The 15710-nt window shown below is 38.6% G+C and overlaps 1 protein-coding gene across 1 annotated transcript; it reads right to left on the bottom strand.

Annotated features, from left to right (window-relative positions):
• CLCA2 (chloride channel accessory 2) lies at window positions 1-12928 on the bottom strand. The gene is given in 19 exon segments (XM_032192255.1): window positions 1-170; window positions 173-343; window positions 346-420; window positions 1050-1286; window positions 1869-2036; window positions 3140-3410; window positions 4139-4363; window positions 5129-5235; window positions 6069-6246; window positions 7256-7483; window positions 8150-8377; window positions 8650-8738; window positions 8741-8852; window positions 8892-8903; window positions 9197-9209; window positions 9727-9835; window positions 10416-10566; window positions 12232-12369; window positions 12770-12928. Coding segments are annotated over 19 exon segments (2841 nt in total).
• Window positions 12929-15710: the final 2782 nt, after the last annotated feature.

Here is a 15710-nt window from a genome sequence, read left to right as displayed (position 1 = left end):
TCAAGTATCCGGAGCTCTAACAAGCTCTGACACTTTATGTTAAAGCAACTTAGCTGCATTTTCTGGAAGTGTCTTTTTCTTTTTCTTTACTAAATAAACAGTTGTGCTTACTGTAATACATACTACTGTTAGTAATCCAAAGACTAGTAACAATATTGTTGAAACTCCATATTAGAAGTGGGATACACCATTGGGGGAACAAACTTTACAGCTCATGCAATATTAGACAGCTCAGAGTGAAGAAAAACATCATCAACAGCACACATCGCAACGTAAATTATGGTTATGTTTCCTGTTGTAAAAGCTTCTGGTTTAAATGCAAATATTTCTTTGCAGCCAGTTTTATAGAAGCTGTTAAACAAGTTTTATAGAACCTTAGTTCCAGAGGACTCTCACTTATTCTGATTTCATAACTTGCAGCTGAAAATACAAATATTAAAAGATATTGTCATCTGTGTATTAGCTATCATTCAAACTTCTGATCTCTCTCCAAATACTCTCTTTTCAAAATGCTTCCAAAATAATACTTACCTAATATTTTCTTCGTAAGTCAGTTGAGCACCATAAAAAAATAATGCAGCATGACGGATAGATCTACAAAAACTTGTTACCTAAACTAAGTGCTTGAATGATTCAATTTCTCACAGCACAGCATTGAAATGAAGAAGTGATGGTGGTCATCATGAGGCCACACTGAAATCTGACAGTAATTCTGACTTCACTTACTGTTATGTTAAAGTTGGTGAAGTAAAATTCCTACTTGACCAAATCTGATGTTTATTTACATTTTTTCTTTACATGTACAGAGTAATATGTCTACCTTCCATGAGTAGCAGAAAACATCAACTTAGTAAAAGTAAGCCTTCCATCAAAATCACCAGCACTGATTTTGAAACTCTCAAAAAGCTTATCGTCTAATTCCATTTAAAATCTTTGCAACTAGAACCACCATAGTTTATAAGAAAATTCCCACTAGTGTCAGTGAGACTAAACTCCATTACAGATCTTCCACTTTGGGTAGGAAGCAGGCCGGCAAGCTACGAACATACCTTGGCTTTTGTCAAAATCATTTCCTGGTGCGGTCCATGATAGAATGACCTTATCATCTTCTATTCTGGCCACAAGGTCAATAATTTTACATGGTGGAAACACATCAGCATGAGGTCCCATTGGAACTGCAGATATTATGAAGGATTCTCCCACAGCTGTTCTATGGAAACCTCCTCTTCTGTCTTGAATATCACTTTTAATAGCTGGGGGTCTTGATGGGTTCATCTTGAGTTTACCTACAGCATTAAAAAATGCTCATCAATCTTAACTTCTTGCATATTATTGTACTCTGCAGGTGACCTGAACATCACCTCATTTATACTGTTTTAAATCTGAAAAATCTATAAACCTCAATTATGTACAATCATTTCTAGTGTAGTATCTGTTTCTTTACAGTTTCAAGAGTGCTAATTACTAAGAAAGCTGATATGAAATTACAGTAACTGTTGCTTGTTATAAAATAATTACAGGAGAGTTTAATATCCTAATACTGTAACTGTTCTTAATTTAGGATGACTGAATATAAGTAATAATAGTCATTATTACTTAATAAACTTATTGTTAGTCTTTTCACAAACAAAACACAAATCCTGTCTATCTGTACTACATAGGTACTACCCCATTATAGTTGTTTGTGGTATACTTTCAGTATTCTGGGGTATAGAGACTCTTTTGGTGTTAATGCCTTCGTAACTGAACATCTCCTAGCTGGGCTGTTGTTGTTCTAATGCATCCTCCTAGTATTTGTGAAGGGATGTGATGTATTCAGGTGCTGGAATAGATAGCTATATCATTTTCCCTTCATTGCTTTACCTTACCATTTTCTATATAACCTGGTATATACATGGCGTGACTCCACAGCTTTGCAGTTTGTGGCACAATAGTCCTGTTAGCTTGGACATGAGCTTTCAGGCTGTATCTGCCACTCCCAGGGAAAGAAAACAAGTACTTGGAATATATGCCATCATTCTTAACAATGTCAGAACCTAGACAGAAAAATGACATAAATTAACATCAAACAAAAATGGATGTGCTTATTTATGCTTTCTAGATTCACATACAGAAACTAGAATGTAAGAATAATAGGTAAATTCTCCTCTGATGTGCAACCTGTGCAGATCCTCTGCATTTGGTTGTATGTTAAAACTTAAAGAAGACTATGATCTGAAGCTAAGATACCTCTTTGTATGGCATGTTAACTGAAGGAAGAGCTAACAGGAAAATCATCTATTATTTCATAAGTTGTTACACTTTGGCCCCTGAGCTGGGATCTGGGAAACCGCCCAGGAATTCAGGGAAAATGGGGTGGGTGGACCTTCACCTCCAAAGTCCTCTGTACATTCCTGAAACACACTTCTAATTTATGGACTTACTCCTATGGTGGCACAAACCAGAGAGTATTCATTACTACTTCTGATTGTTTTCAGTTGTGAACTTTAATATAGAAAAAACACTTTATTGAAGTAGCTCCAAAAGTTACCAAAGTGATTTTGTAACTACCTACTCTACTACTCTACTCTCCGTAACTATCCTTTCTACCAATATGATGGACTGCATGTAAGATGTTGCCTTGCAGCATGCTGAAGTAACCAGAATAATTTCTGCAAAGAAAATGCACAAGTTAAAATATTACTAAATCCAAACTCCTTTGGATATTTACAGCTTTGCTTGGCAACTGTAAGAGGGAGTAAAGCATAGGGCCTGCAATTTCTGCCTGTAAGTGGTCATACTTCACTCTGCTAACAGCTGTTTAAGTTACTGCTCTTTGAAGACCTCATCTTCCAATGTGCTGAACATCATTTATTTTGATCAGCTTGAATGACAACTGGTAGCTCCAGCACACAACACAATTCTGATTACTGGAACATGTCTGTGTATTTTATTTATGCACATAAATCCTTTTCTGAATCAAAGTGTATCCAGAAACAGCACCAACTGTTTGTTGCACTCTTGTGTGTTACCACAGAACCTTGGAAACTCGGTCTCAGTGCATTGTATCATACAGTATTCAGTGAAGGTAGCATTTAGGGGAGCCCTATAATTTCATTTTCTAGATATTTTTGAATTTATATTCCTAGAGTCTTTTTACCTGCTCCATTGTCCAGAAGTTCCAAGGAATTGGGATCTCCATTCTCTGGACTGATGACAGCAGTCACGCTTGCTCCAAGAACAGGGGAAAAGCCGTGACTCACCTGTACATAGACAACCATTGCACTGGGATAGTAATTTATATCTTTACTCATATGGGTTTTTACAGCCACAGGAGGTATAGTAGAGTTTGCTGCTCGAGAAGTTACTGTCATTGTTAGAACTTGAGGAGCCAGGTGAACATTTGTCAGTGTGTATGTCCACTCCCCTGTCTGAAAAAACAACAATCAAATATTTTCAAATGAAATAATTCACTTTTGGATAATTTAATTTATGCTTATTTAAATTCTGACAGCCTCCTTAGACTAAGTAACATCCTTCAAGTAGCTTTGTTTCTGTCACTGGGAACACTCATAAATGCAACTCAGAATGAAGAAGTGTTTTCCAGCTGTCCTCTGTCTTTTGCCAATTGTTTGGCAACTATTCCATGTGAGACCACAAGCATCAGATTTGATTATTTTCTTAGCATCTGTGGACTATTTAAGAAATTAAGGATTAATTTTTATGGGGAAAAAAAAAGTTTTCAGAATTTTAATGATGGGAATATGTTTCTATGAACAATGGAGTAATTTTAAATGAATTATTAAGTTAAAAAGAAAAACCACACACTTGTAATGCTATCTACTACTTAGAATAGTAACAAGACAGAAGATTCGCCTACTGGCTCGGTTTCTGATAGTTCTCAGAAACTTGTAGTTAAGTTGTAAACCAAGTGTGAAGTAATAAAAAAAAACGCACCTTCAGATAGCGCTCTTGAACACAGCAGATGCTTCTGTTTGGCACGCAACAGCAGTCATACTAACATAGTGTAGCAGACCCATTCTGTCTCATGCTATTAAATGATTTTCCTTAACATAACTTTATTAGAATCGAAGCAATGTAGAGTCAGGATGTTAAAAAGCAAAATTGTTAAAAGGCAAAAAAAGACCATAAGTTGTACCTCCGCAATTCCTGGAATCTGGAGACGTGCTACATGGAAAACTGAATCAGAGACAAAGTCCTTGCTGGTGTAGCTTTTCCGATTGGGATCAACCAGATTGATCTCAGGTGGTTCAGCAGCTTGTCAGGTGGCTACAAAGAAGGTTTCTCTTCCCACGGTGCTATCAATAGTCACTGCCCTCCTGAGTTGTTTGTACCCTCCAATACTTTCACTAGCACTTTCGATCTATCAAAAACAAAATTATTCTGTCAGTTTTGAAAATCACATATATTCTGACAAAGAAGGACTTATTTTTATTCAGACAACTTTAAATATCAGACCTGATAGACTTGAAAAGAATTGAAAACACACACCAATATTATTCTTTTATAATAAATGGGGACTTTATTCTCCCCCTCAAATACAAAACAGCAAAATTTAGTGACAGTTCCATGGAATCACAGAAATGACAGAAAAATTAGGCCCAATGGCCTTCTTTTCATGTTACATTTCTGCTGGATGGAATTCCAGAAACATATAGCTATGTAGGATATTGCCACTTTCCCAGCTCAAAAGCAATGCTGCTGTTAAAGAGCATGACACTGAAGAAGATTGATTTATGAGTTTAAAAGTTCAATCTACATGCTCTTCCATGAGGAAAAAAATAGCAATAGATAGAATTCCTGATGGAGACAGATCATTGCCCTCATAACTTCCTTGGAGGATCAAACTGTCAGATGACATTCTATGCCTTGTGTGAGACAAACTGCAGAGAAAAAGCTTGATATACTCTAGCAAACAGTAGAATCTGAGGGAACTTTCTACAGTTTTCCAGATTATACAAAAGAAGTTTAACACAATAGTATTGTCTCAATACTTTGCTCAACCTGCAAATAGAGGCTGGAGAAGTGGTCACCTGAAAAGAGGAAGCAGGACTCCTAGATAAATTTGCTACATTTTTATTTTATCTAAAACAACAGGAAGCAGAAATATTAACTGTGCTCATATGACAAACCTGAACAGATTGAAAGTATCTTCACTTCTGGACAAAATGTCAGTGAAAACATCCAGTACGTCACTGAAGTCCAGTCTTTCAGGAACAAAATACTTCAGCCCTCCTGAACCAGCATAGCTGATTACAAATTTGGCTATTACATATTATACATGACACAATAACTAGATCAGGTTTGCAAGATGTACCACAGGTCACAGAACTGTCAGGGAGGGAGGACAGCCACCTCCCTTATCCATGGTCTCTGACCATCTTCTTCATCAGAGTTTAAAAACTCAGCAGCTTCAAAATGACTCTTGAATCAGAATGACAAAGGGAGTTAATTACTCTGAAATTACATTATATGAAATAATTTTACATTGCTTTAAGAAAATATCATGGTAATGTTGCAATAACAATACTACATTTTTAATCGAGTAGCGTAACTTATCGAGCTGAAGACTTGTCAAGGCTACCTGCATGAATGAAGGCCATTTCCAACACAGACACTCAGGGACAGCTTTTTATAAGTGCCTATGTGCAAGAATAAAAGCTGTATTCTTCTTCCAGTGTCTCTGGCAAAAGTAAGTTATTTAGGTGCTGAATTTTCACTGATGTTACTACACTCTAGTACCTATTAAAATCTGGAACCTAGATCTTCTCTGTTTAGTCTGTACCATTGGCTTTCAATCTCCTTTTAGATCTGTGGCTCTGCTAACACCTTTGAGTGGAAGCAGGGACTTCATAATGAGTCTCACTCCAAGTCACAGTAAGGACACTTTTCTTTGGCGTTTTCTGAGAAAGAAATTGTGTCTGAGACTTACTGCTTGAGATTGTTCCAAACAGAAATATATTGTCAGGTTCTCGGTTTCACATAAATCTATGCATATGCCAGCTTTACTAGACATACCTGAGTTGAACACTTTCAGGACCGGAGTCATGGTTTGTTCCTGTACTTACCTGTCTCTTTGGAGAAGTGTTCGATTTCCTTAGCAGCTGAGGACCCAACAGTAATGGTACGGATGATTGATCCACTGTTAATCATTTCAGAAAAACACCTGCTCGTACTATTGTCTTGTCCACCCATTACCAATATAATTTCAGATCCATACAGATTTCCTTCTTTCTTCCTAATGACCTGATAGTAGAAGAACAAGCATTAGCAGATGCTATAAATATCATATCATCTACACTGAAATTAATTTTGACACTGTCTTTAAAGAAATTGTATCAGAATGAATACAATAAAGGTTTTATATCACAATAAGGTATAGAAAGTAAAGGGCCTAAAATAAGAATATGCTGCAAATGGGTATTTGACAAGGAGCCATGCAGTAGGCACCTATTATTTCCCTTTCTTGAAGCACCTCTTTTACTTCCTTTTTTCTCCTAGCAGAAGGCTGAGACTACAGGCTCCAGAATGCAGAAAGTCAATTAAAATCAGACAAGAAAAAACAGCACTGCTCCCAAATTTCTGCTTCATTACAAATTCAGAGAGGCAGTGACCCATCATAGGGTCAGGATGAATACATTTCACATGAGGCATTTGCTGAACTGTTGCAGTACTCAGCAGACAGAAATAAACCAAAGCAGGAAAAAAATCTCCTTAATATACTGGGCTTAAACATGCAATAATAAGAGCATGCTAACGAATTTATATTGCAAAACAAGACCAAATGAAATGTGATTTTAGAGAAACAGAAGTTGAAGTTAACAAACAAAATCTTCCTTAATCAAAGGATGCAGAAATGCTGAGTGTGCCAGCCTAGGTTTTAAGAATAATTTAGAAAGCAAAATACAAAAAAAAAAAAAAAAAAAAAAAAAAGATAAAGCTTATATAGCTCATAAAATTTGTAATGGCTAAAGTTGCAAAGTTTAAAAATACATAACATGATAGTTTAAAATGCATATATCATTAAGCGTATGGCAACAATCACATAACGTTATTTTAAAAAGAGTTTGGTTATTATATTTTTAATTATTAGTAGATGATACATAAAAGGTACACAGAAAAGCCACAATGGTTCTTTTCAAAAATTACATAATTATCAGTAGAAAACACTTGATGCAGCCTAGACACAGAAATCCTCATAACTGAAAAGAACAAACCATCTACACAAGAGGTGCAAAGAGAAGTGATGCTTCACCTCATGCGTGAGCTGCAGGCCTGCACAGACATTTGCTCTGTCCCTCCCTGGAGCTGTAGGTAGGTACGAAGCAAGCTGTTTCCGTGCATAATCGCTCACTATCTGGAGCACAGGAGTTTTGATCTCTCCTCTGTCACTGAATGTGACAATACCAACGTAAGAGTTTTCTTCCACAATTTGCAGTAAATACAGTTCTGCTGCTTGATGCAATCTATTGATACAGCTACCCTACATATAAAAGAAGTTTAAAAACAAATAGATTTGTAAGCATGTGGAATAATAGTGAATGCTGCAAATTATAAATTAATAGCTAAGAATTCTTGGCAGAAAATTTCACAAAGACAAGGAACATGGAATATTCCCTTTTGCAAGTTCCAACATTAATTTAATTTAGAATACAAAATCCAAACATGCTATTCACTTTATTTCAATGAAGATCAGCCTTAAACTAATCAAATGCTTAGCCCACTCACTGCTGAGCACTGGTTGTCTTCAGACTTTGAGATCCCTCTCTTCTGGAATTTTTTTTTGTTCCTTTCACTTTTTTTCCTGCCCTTCCAGCTCATGTCCATCTTTCTCATGTTCCAGGCTACCCAGCCTAAATATTTAAACTATAACATGCAGTGTCCTTTATTTCTCTCAAACCTTGCCACTGATAGTCAACTGGCGAGTATCCAGCATCACCGTCCTGGCCTCATTTATGTTGGTCTTGATTCCTCTGCCTCAAAAGAAAAGAAAATCCCAAATTATGTCACTGTCAAATTGATTCCTTGCATCTGTGGCGAGATTTTTCAATCTCTGCTTGGAGACTACTTTTAGATGAATACAGTTTCTGAAAACACAAGACAAGAAAAAGTAAAATGTGAAATGGAATACATCTGATAAAGAATTTACCCCAGCTATTGTGTTGGAAAATTCAAGAACTAAACAGATTACTCTGTCTCTCTTCTGCAGCAATAAGAAGGAGGGAGGAGTAATGAGGCTGCTGTTGGTCAGTGGAGGATTATTTTCAAAATCTGTAGAGTTTTTAATTACTTCCCATGTGCTTCTGTAGTCACACATTTGATTCTGAAAATTGGGTGCTTCTCTGTTATGGTTATGCTCATTACAGAATTCAGCCACCTAAAATGAAAAACAAGTAGACAAAAATCAGAAGTATTCAACAACATAGTAACAAATAAATATAGCAGTGGAAAACCATTAGTGCTGATTTTCTTGTATAGTTGAGACATCAGCTGACAGTAAACATCGTTCCACATTATTAGCAGTACGCATTGCAGTTAATTTGCTTACATGAAAGTTGAAAAAAATAGCTTTTCTAAAAGAAGAATAAATAAAGTTTTATAACAGTATGTTTCATTGAAAGAAATCTGTTCTTATAAGTTTGTACTTACAGATGATAAACTTTGCATATACATTATTGATGATACTGCAGTTTGATTTCTCTCAGGAATAAATGCACATCCTTCCTTAAAAAACCCTGATTAATGACACAACTACCATCAGTGCAGGAGTTTTTTTCACACACATAGATGCCAGTAAGATCAGAGGAACACCTAAGTATAAAACAGAATACATTTCCACTTAAAAACCCTACCTGAATATAGTGATGACATTAATGATGTTTGCAGTATACTCTGCATAGCTCCTGCAACAAGTCATCACAGTAAAATGATACATGTGATGTGACATGAAGAAAAATCTTTTTTTTTTTTTTTAACTTCTCCATCACATCATTCTTTAACTAAGTAGAAATATTACAGTTCATCATCATTCTTTGACTAAGTAGAAATATTACAGTTACAGATGTAAAGTTTACAACTGCATAAGTAATCTTATTCATCCAGCAGCAACCTCTTCCAAATGCTTCTGTACCCGAGAAAATGCCTGTAAATGGCTCGCTGGTGTACCACAGGCACAGGCAACATCTCAGTGAGCTACCAGGTTAAATGTGCTGTAATAAAACTTTGTTTCTCAATGTCCGTTTGGCCATATGGACAGCAAGGAAAAGCAGGTAGAGAGTCAGGCATTCCCGCACTGGTGAGCGTGTGGGGTGAATATGTGCAGGAGTAGCAAAGATGAAAAAAGTTGTTTGAAGAAGAGAGACTGAGAAGCTTAATAGGAAAGCCCAATATCTGCAGTGTACCCAGAGAAGGGTGAGGGGGTAAGTGGCAGAAAAGCTTGAACAGACAAATAGCGTGGGAAGAAGGATTTCAGTACAAGCACCATTTCCTCTCCAGGAGCAGAGCTTGGAAGTGGTTAAGTGTCCAGTGTCAATTCAGAAAAATGTAACGCTCACTGACACTGCCAATCCATCAACGACAGAAATGTGGAAAGATGAATGTGGAGAAAATCATGTGCTCTATTCATAAAGAAGAAATAGGAATGCCTCAAGACTTCATAGAAAAACATCAGGCAGCTTTCTGAAGTGCACCAAAAAGGGCTTGCAGAAGGAAAAAATGCCGAATTACCTTGTAACTTTAACCTGATTCTTCTCGGTGACATAGAAAGGTCTGTCAGTGTCATACTCATCAAACACCCCCCATCAAAGGTGGGCCCACTCATGCACAAAGGCTCTGCCTGCAGGGAGGACATTGTAATGGGAGTCAGCCACTGCCTGCAGAACTAATCAGCAATGCCACAGCAGGGACTTCCTGACCAGCACCTTTCCAGCAGCAATCAGCTGTATGCAGTTTTAATATCAAGCAATTTACATCTGTGTCTAAGTGTGACTAAATTCAAATAACGTCATTTGAAAGTCTTAGATTTTACATCACTTAAAATTGGCTTCTTTTATCATCATTTGTTTGAGCTTGAATTCAGACTCCAGGAGTGTATGACAAAACAGGAATGCTTTTTAATATACACTTACAGGAGAGTAAAACATGCATCAAAATGTAATTAAAAAATTGATGTTGGAAGTGGAACTAACCTCAACAAACCAGAACTTCATTTTCCATTAACCATACTAGTGTGGGATTAGGAACAAAAGGCTATCTTTATGCAGTTAGCACAGGTTTTTGCACAGCAGCACATGCTACTGAGATATGTGCACGAAACGTACAGGAAAGGGTTATGCAATGTAGTTTTTAGTATTCTTCTGTCTTTTGTTCTACACTGCTATTGCAAGCTGGAGAAGTAAATGGTTTAAGGAATTTACCCCGTGAGCCATAGATGTCCATCAAATAATAATTTACTAGGAAGTTAGGTGTGAAGTGAATATATTTTCCCATTTTTCCACATGCTTCGTGTTGTAGGGTGTATGGATCATCACTGTATTTCCAATAAGGATCAGCCACTATGACATCTGCCTGAAATTACACAAAAAGTAACTTGAGTAATGATAGAAATATTCTGCTGTAATATTCTGTACATGATCTAATGTTACCCAGCCCATAACAGAACTCCTACTTTCTGACACAGAAAGACTAACAGCAGATTATGGACAGATTTCCCAGCAGCATAACTGAAGCTTGAAGTGGGAGACTACTGTATTTATTCCTTTATTAAAGCTTTTTACATATTAGACACATTTCTTAGAAAAAAATGCTTCTGACTACAGTAATAAAATAGAGAGCCAAGCAAGCCCTTTCACCAGAAGCCCAGTGATCTTGAAAGGGGTGTTTCTTTTCTTGCACATAGCCATGCTTTTCCTTTCTGTACTGCTGTTTCATGTATTAGCTTAAAATTCTTGGCAGAAAACATCACTGAGAGAAGGAATATAAAATATTCCTCTTTGCAAGTTCCAATGTTAATTTAATTTAGAATATAAAATCCAAATATGCTATTCAGTTTATATCAATGATATCAGCCTTAAACTAATCAAATTAAGGGACTGATCATCTTTAAAGTCAAAACAGACATTTCTATGCACTTTTTTGCTGAGGTCTCCTGTATCCACCCACAGTATGCCTACAAATCTATAGCACATCTTTTATAGAGCTAGCTTCTTTTTATTTAAAAACAGCAAGTGAGGAAGAATCCACATCTACATGTTTTTGCAGGTGTAAACACAAGGACAGGTCCAATTTCCAAGGGTCTTTCAAGTGGAAAGTCTTCTTTCTGATGACCAATACATTTTCATAAGGATTTGTTGATATTATTACACAACCTAGTGAGAAAATATATTGTAATATCTGCTGCAAATATCTCTTACTTGTGGAGCTGGTCATAAGTACCAGTGGCCATGCATGTAGCTAAAACACAGATTAACATGCATCCCATTTCCTGGATTCCAGCTACACAAAGTTTGGAATAAACAGAGAAAACTAACCATTATGAACTAGTCTCTGCTTCTTTTTCTACCTCTGTAGCAACAAGCTGACTTTGCTCTTTCAGATTTCCTTGGCTTTTGAGACAGACCTTCCCTAATAAGTCTGAAACTCCACCTAGACAAGTATTGCTGCTGTCATCAGCACAACTGCCAGCCAGGAATTATTAGAGGGATGATAGGTTAAGAAAGCAAGAGGGAAAAAAAACAACAACCAAACCAAAAACACAACTAAGCAAAACACTGGAAATCACAAGCAGAGGTCCTTGACTTGTCATAAATGTGAAAACAAGTAGAGAAACAAAACTGAGTAAAAACAAGGATATTCAGAGCAGACAGGATATTCAGAATAAGGGTATTCAGTCCAGCTGTCGGCCAGGTTTTCAAAATAATTAAACAATCTGCAAAGGATTGTGTTTATGGACTATGACAGATTTAACATGGAGCTTCTTGCAGTTCAGGACTCTCTTGTTTCTCATTTAAAACCAAAAGGATGGTACAACTCTGTGTTGTTACTGATGCTCATTACTCGTGGTTTTACTAGCAATGGTTCCTAGATCATGATTTTGCCTGTTTTAAGGGCATTCTCATGTGGATGGTTGTTCACATCACTTTTTAAAAGTTAATGTACATGTGGGTACACGAATAAATGTTTAAAAGATTTTTTTAGTGCACTCTATTCCCTGCATTAGCTGTTGAGCCTTACCTTTTCATAGGTCTCGTGTTTTGGTTTCTCATAACTCTTGTCCTTCCATGTCAGAGGTATCAGAATATTCATGCTCCTGAAATAGACCCTTCCTCTTGTAGCATTGAACAAATACAAAGAAGCCTCAGTGATCATGTCCTGGCAAATAAGCAATGGAAAAAACAGGTTGACGGATTAAGCAGTATGTTCGCTCTGCGATCAGTCCTGACTACGGCATTTGCCAGCAAACATTAAAGAAAAGAGCTCAGCGATCTCATCAAGGCAGCGTAACGATCCTATCATCCCATTGTCCCATTTCTGCAAGACCTCGTATTCAGGCATCTCAGGGCCGCTTTAGAAGCACTCATTCACCGTCGAGGATGACATAAACGCTAGGGCTGCCTCTCTGGAGACCAGCAACATGATCGGTTGAGGTTGGTGGTGGCTAAAGGGACGCGTCAGGACCGTTCCCCCCCAGAGCTGGGGGGCACCAGGCACTGACCACCAGCACGGGACCACGGCAGCCGTGGGCCTGCTGCCTCGGGGGATGCCGCCTTACCTGAAGGCTGGCAAGGAGCCAGCCGTCCTCCGGCAGCCGGGGGTGCACGGCGGACAGCAGTCCCTCGTAGCCGCCGTCCCGCAGCACCGCCACCACCTCCCCTGCCGCCACCAGCGCCAGCAGCAGCAGTGCGGCCCCCACCGCGGCCCCACCGTCCATGCCGGAGCCGTGGGATCCCTGCTGCTACACAGGGGGAATGGCTTGACAGGGGTGAAGTGTGACCTCCAGCTAGGCTCCGACCCGCCACATTGTTGGCTTTCAACAGCTTCTCGTTTCCCTGCAGGCATTGTCTGTATCCACGCCAACCACCTGCCCTACCCACGTGCAGCAGGGCCTCTGCCTCCACACGCAGCACTTGCAGGGTTTTAGGATTTCCAGGACTACTTGTTCATAGTAAGAGAGAAGCTGGCCAGGTGAAGGGCTCTACAAGCCTGTTTAAAACTGAAGTTATACATATGTCTGAGTATACCTCTGCATGCTGGAAAGGAATTACTGTAACTGAACCGTGTTACAAAATGCTTTTTGAAAATACAATGCTGTCCCAGCTGTTTCTGCCCTTCTGCCTGGAACTGTAAAGTGTTCCCTTTGCTTTCTTTCAGCCTAAAGCTCTCCATCCCATTTCCCAAGTCTTGCGCAGATTCCTGTAGGACCTGCCCTGGTTCTGGGACTTCTCCCTGCTCCCCAGGCACTTTTCAGAATATGAAAGAATCTGTAGCAATTTAGGAACTGGTGCCAGCAATTTCCCAGGAAATGCGTACGGGAGCAAACAGGGCTCATATACTCACCCCCTGGGTAGCACTGCACAGGGAGAAAGACTAAACTGAGGAATGTGGAGTTAAGGATTTGTTAGTAAAAGAGAAATAAAACTACTATTGCCTCTTTAGGCAATACAAAGTCTCCTGGAAGTAGCTGAGCTGTCTGTCTGAGCTAGATGTGACTCACATGGAAATGAGTGGCACCAGTACAGGTGGGTCTATGGGGATCAAAGAGGACTGGGAACTCTGATCCGGGCAGGTCTATGCATGCAGTAAGGGAAGTTCTGCATTGCTATAGCTGCTATATAACTTGCATGTAGGGTAAGAAGTTCCCAAACACCTCTCAGTCAAAACCTAACAAGATCAACACCAAATCAGTGATCACCAAAGGAAGGACACCCAGACCTTCACATAAAATATTGGTAAGGAGAAAGCGCTCCCTGTTACTGCCCTGTACCTTGGGATTTCCTTATATTTCTTTCATCTCTTCAGGTGCAGAAATGCCTGCTGCTACTCTACGAGCAGTGAAGATGACCTACTGCTTCTGCCAAGTCTTTTATGTAAAGAGACAAGGGTCCTTGACTGGGACCCTGAAGCATCATAACCCCAATGGGTAGGTCTCCCTGATGCCGATGACCCCGTGCACTGCCAAGTGAAGGACTTCCCTGCTGACATGTTGGAGAAGCTGGCATGACACATCGGGGAGTGGGGAATATTGACAGGCATGCGAGGAAAGTAGCAAAAACCACCACACCTATTTTGCAGAAGAGAGCAGGAAGAAATATTGTAATCTCTTCTGGACAAATATTGCTGTGTAAGACAGTGAGTGTGTAAAGATTGGACTAGAGAAAGGAAGGGCAAGTTCTTCCTTTTGGAGAGAAGGTTGGTCTTAGACCTTGTGTTGGATAAAAAGGGTGGGGAAGGAACGGTTTTATAATCAGGGCAGCAGCTTATCAAGAGAAAAAAAATCCACCCACTGATGGTGCAGTGGAGGAATTATGCAGGATAACAGCTTCGTTTTGTATTTTCTCTCCAGAAATGTTAGCAAAACCTTCCGTTTGAATCAGAGAGTGCATGGCTATGCAGGTTACTCAATGATAAGGTTATTTGATTACTGTTTATTGCCAATTTATGGTCCCATGGGTGCTAACTATGGACTTGGGAACTATTACAGTCCTGTTTATTGATATGAACATGGAAACTTGAGTAATGTTTCCATACATTTTGCAGTGTATCTTTGCAAATGACAGATTAGTCCTGGTCATGAATGCACTGATTAATCCATGAAGACTGGGGAACTGAAAGCACATTTATTTCTTCAATAACTTCTCGTTCTCCTGGATAAGCCTTGTTATTTGTATTTTTTTTTTTTTTTTCCCTCTTCCTGGTTCTCTCCCCACATTAAAATATTAGCAGTAGCCTAATTTATTTTTAAAGGATGATAGCTCTTTCTCTGAAATATAAAGATGTAGCAGCACCAGCACAGCATTGCAAACACATTATATGCAGTTATAAAGCAGCCAATTCCATGACTAAGAAGTGAAAATAGAGACTTTTTGTGATAAGAAGCTATTGCCAAAATTTAACAATGAACAAAGACAGACTTTGGAGTCTTGAATTTCTGGCACAGAAATGAAAAGTTCTGTTATACCTTTAAAGCAGATAAAGTCATGAGCTGGGACACTCAGCAGAGTTTCTGTAGTATTTGAAGAATCATAGAATCATAGAATATCCTGAGTTGGAAGGGACCCTTAAGGATCATCAAGTCCAACTCTTGACACCGCACAGGTCTACCCAAAAGAAGCCTCTCTCTAGAATACCTCTTTTTACCTCTTTTATTAAGACTTTCAATTATGTGATAGCTGAATTGTGTGTTATATTTCCTTTAATTATCTTCCACTCTGTGGATTGTGCAACAGGGTCATCTAAACGCAGCTTTCAGGACTGAAACTTGTACTTCTTTGTTCGTGAGGTACGCAGTCTGATGTCAATTATCAGTGTAATTAGCCTTGACCATAATATTTATTACATAAGCAGTCACCTCAATTTTAGATAACTGCAACACTGTATTGCTTTAAAAATAAAATTATCTTGGAAAGTTCTGAGAAGCTATAATTACAAATCTGTCTAAGCTGAATATGAGACATCATGGCCAGAGCTAACAAACTGCTTTGCCAAAGCAAAGC

Source organism: Aythya fuligula, chromosome 8 (genome assembly GCF_009819795.1).
Source record: "Aythya fuligula isolate bAytFul2 chromosome 8, bAytFul2.pri, whole genome shotgun sequence".
Lineage (NCBI taxonomy): Eukaryota > Metazoa > Chordata > Aves > Anseriformes > Anatidae > Aythya > Aythya fuligula.
The sequence above is the reverse complement of the archived record's forward strand: the minus strand, read 5'-3'. Positions and strand labels throughout refer to the sequence as shown.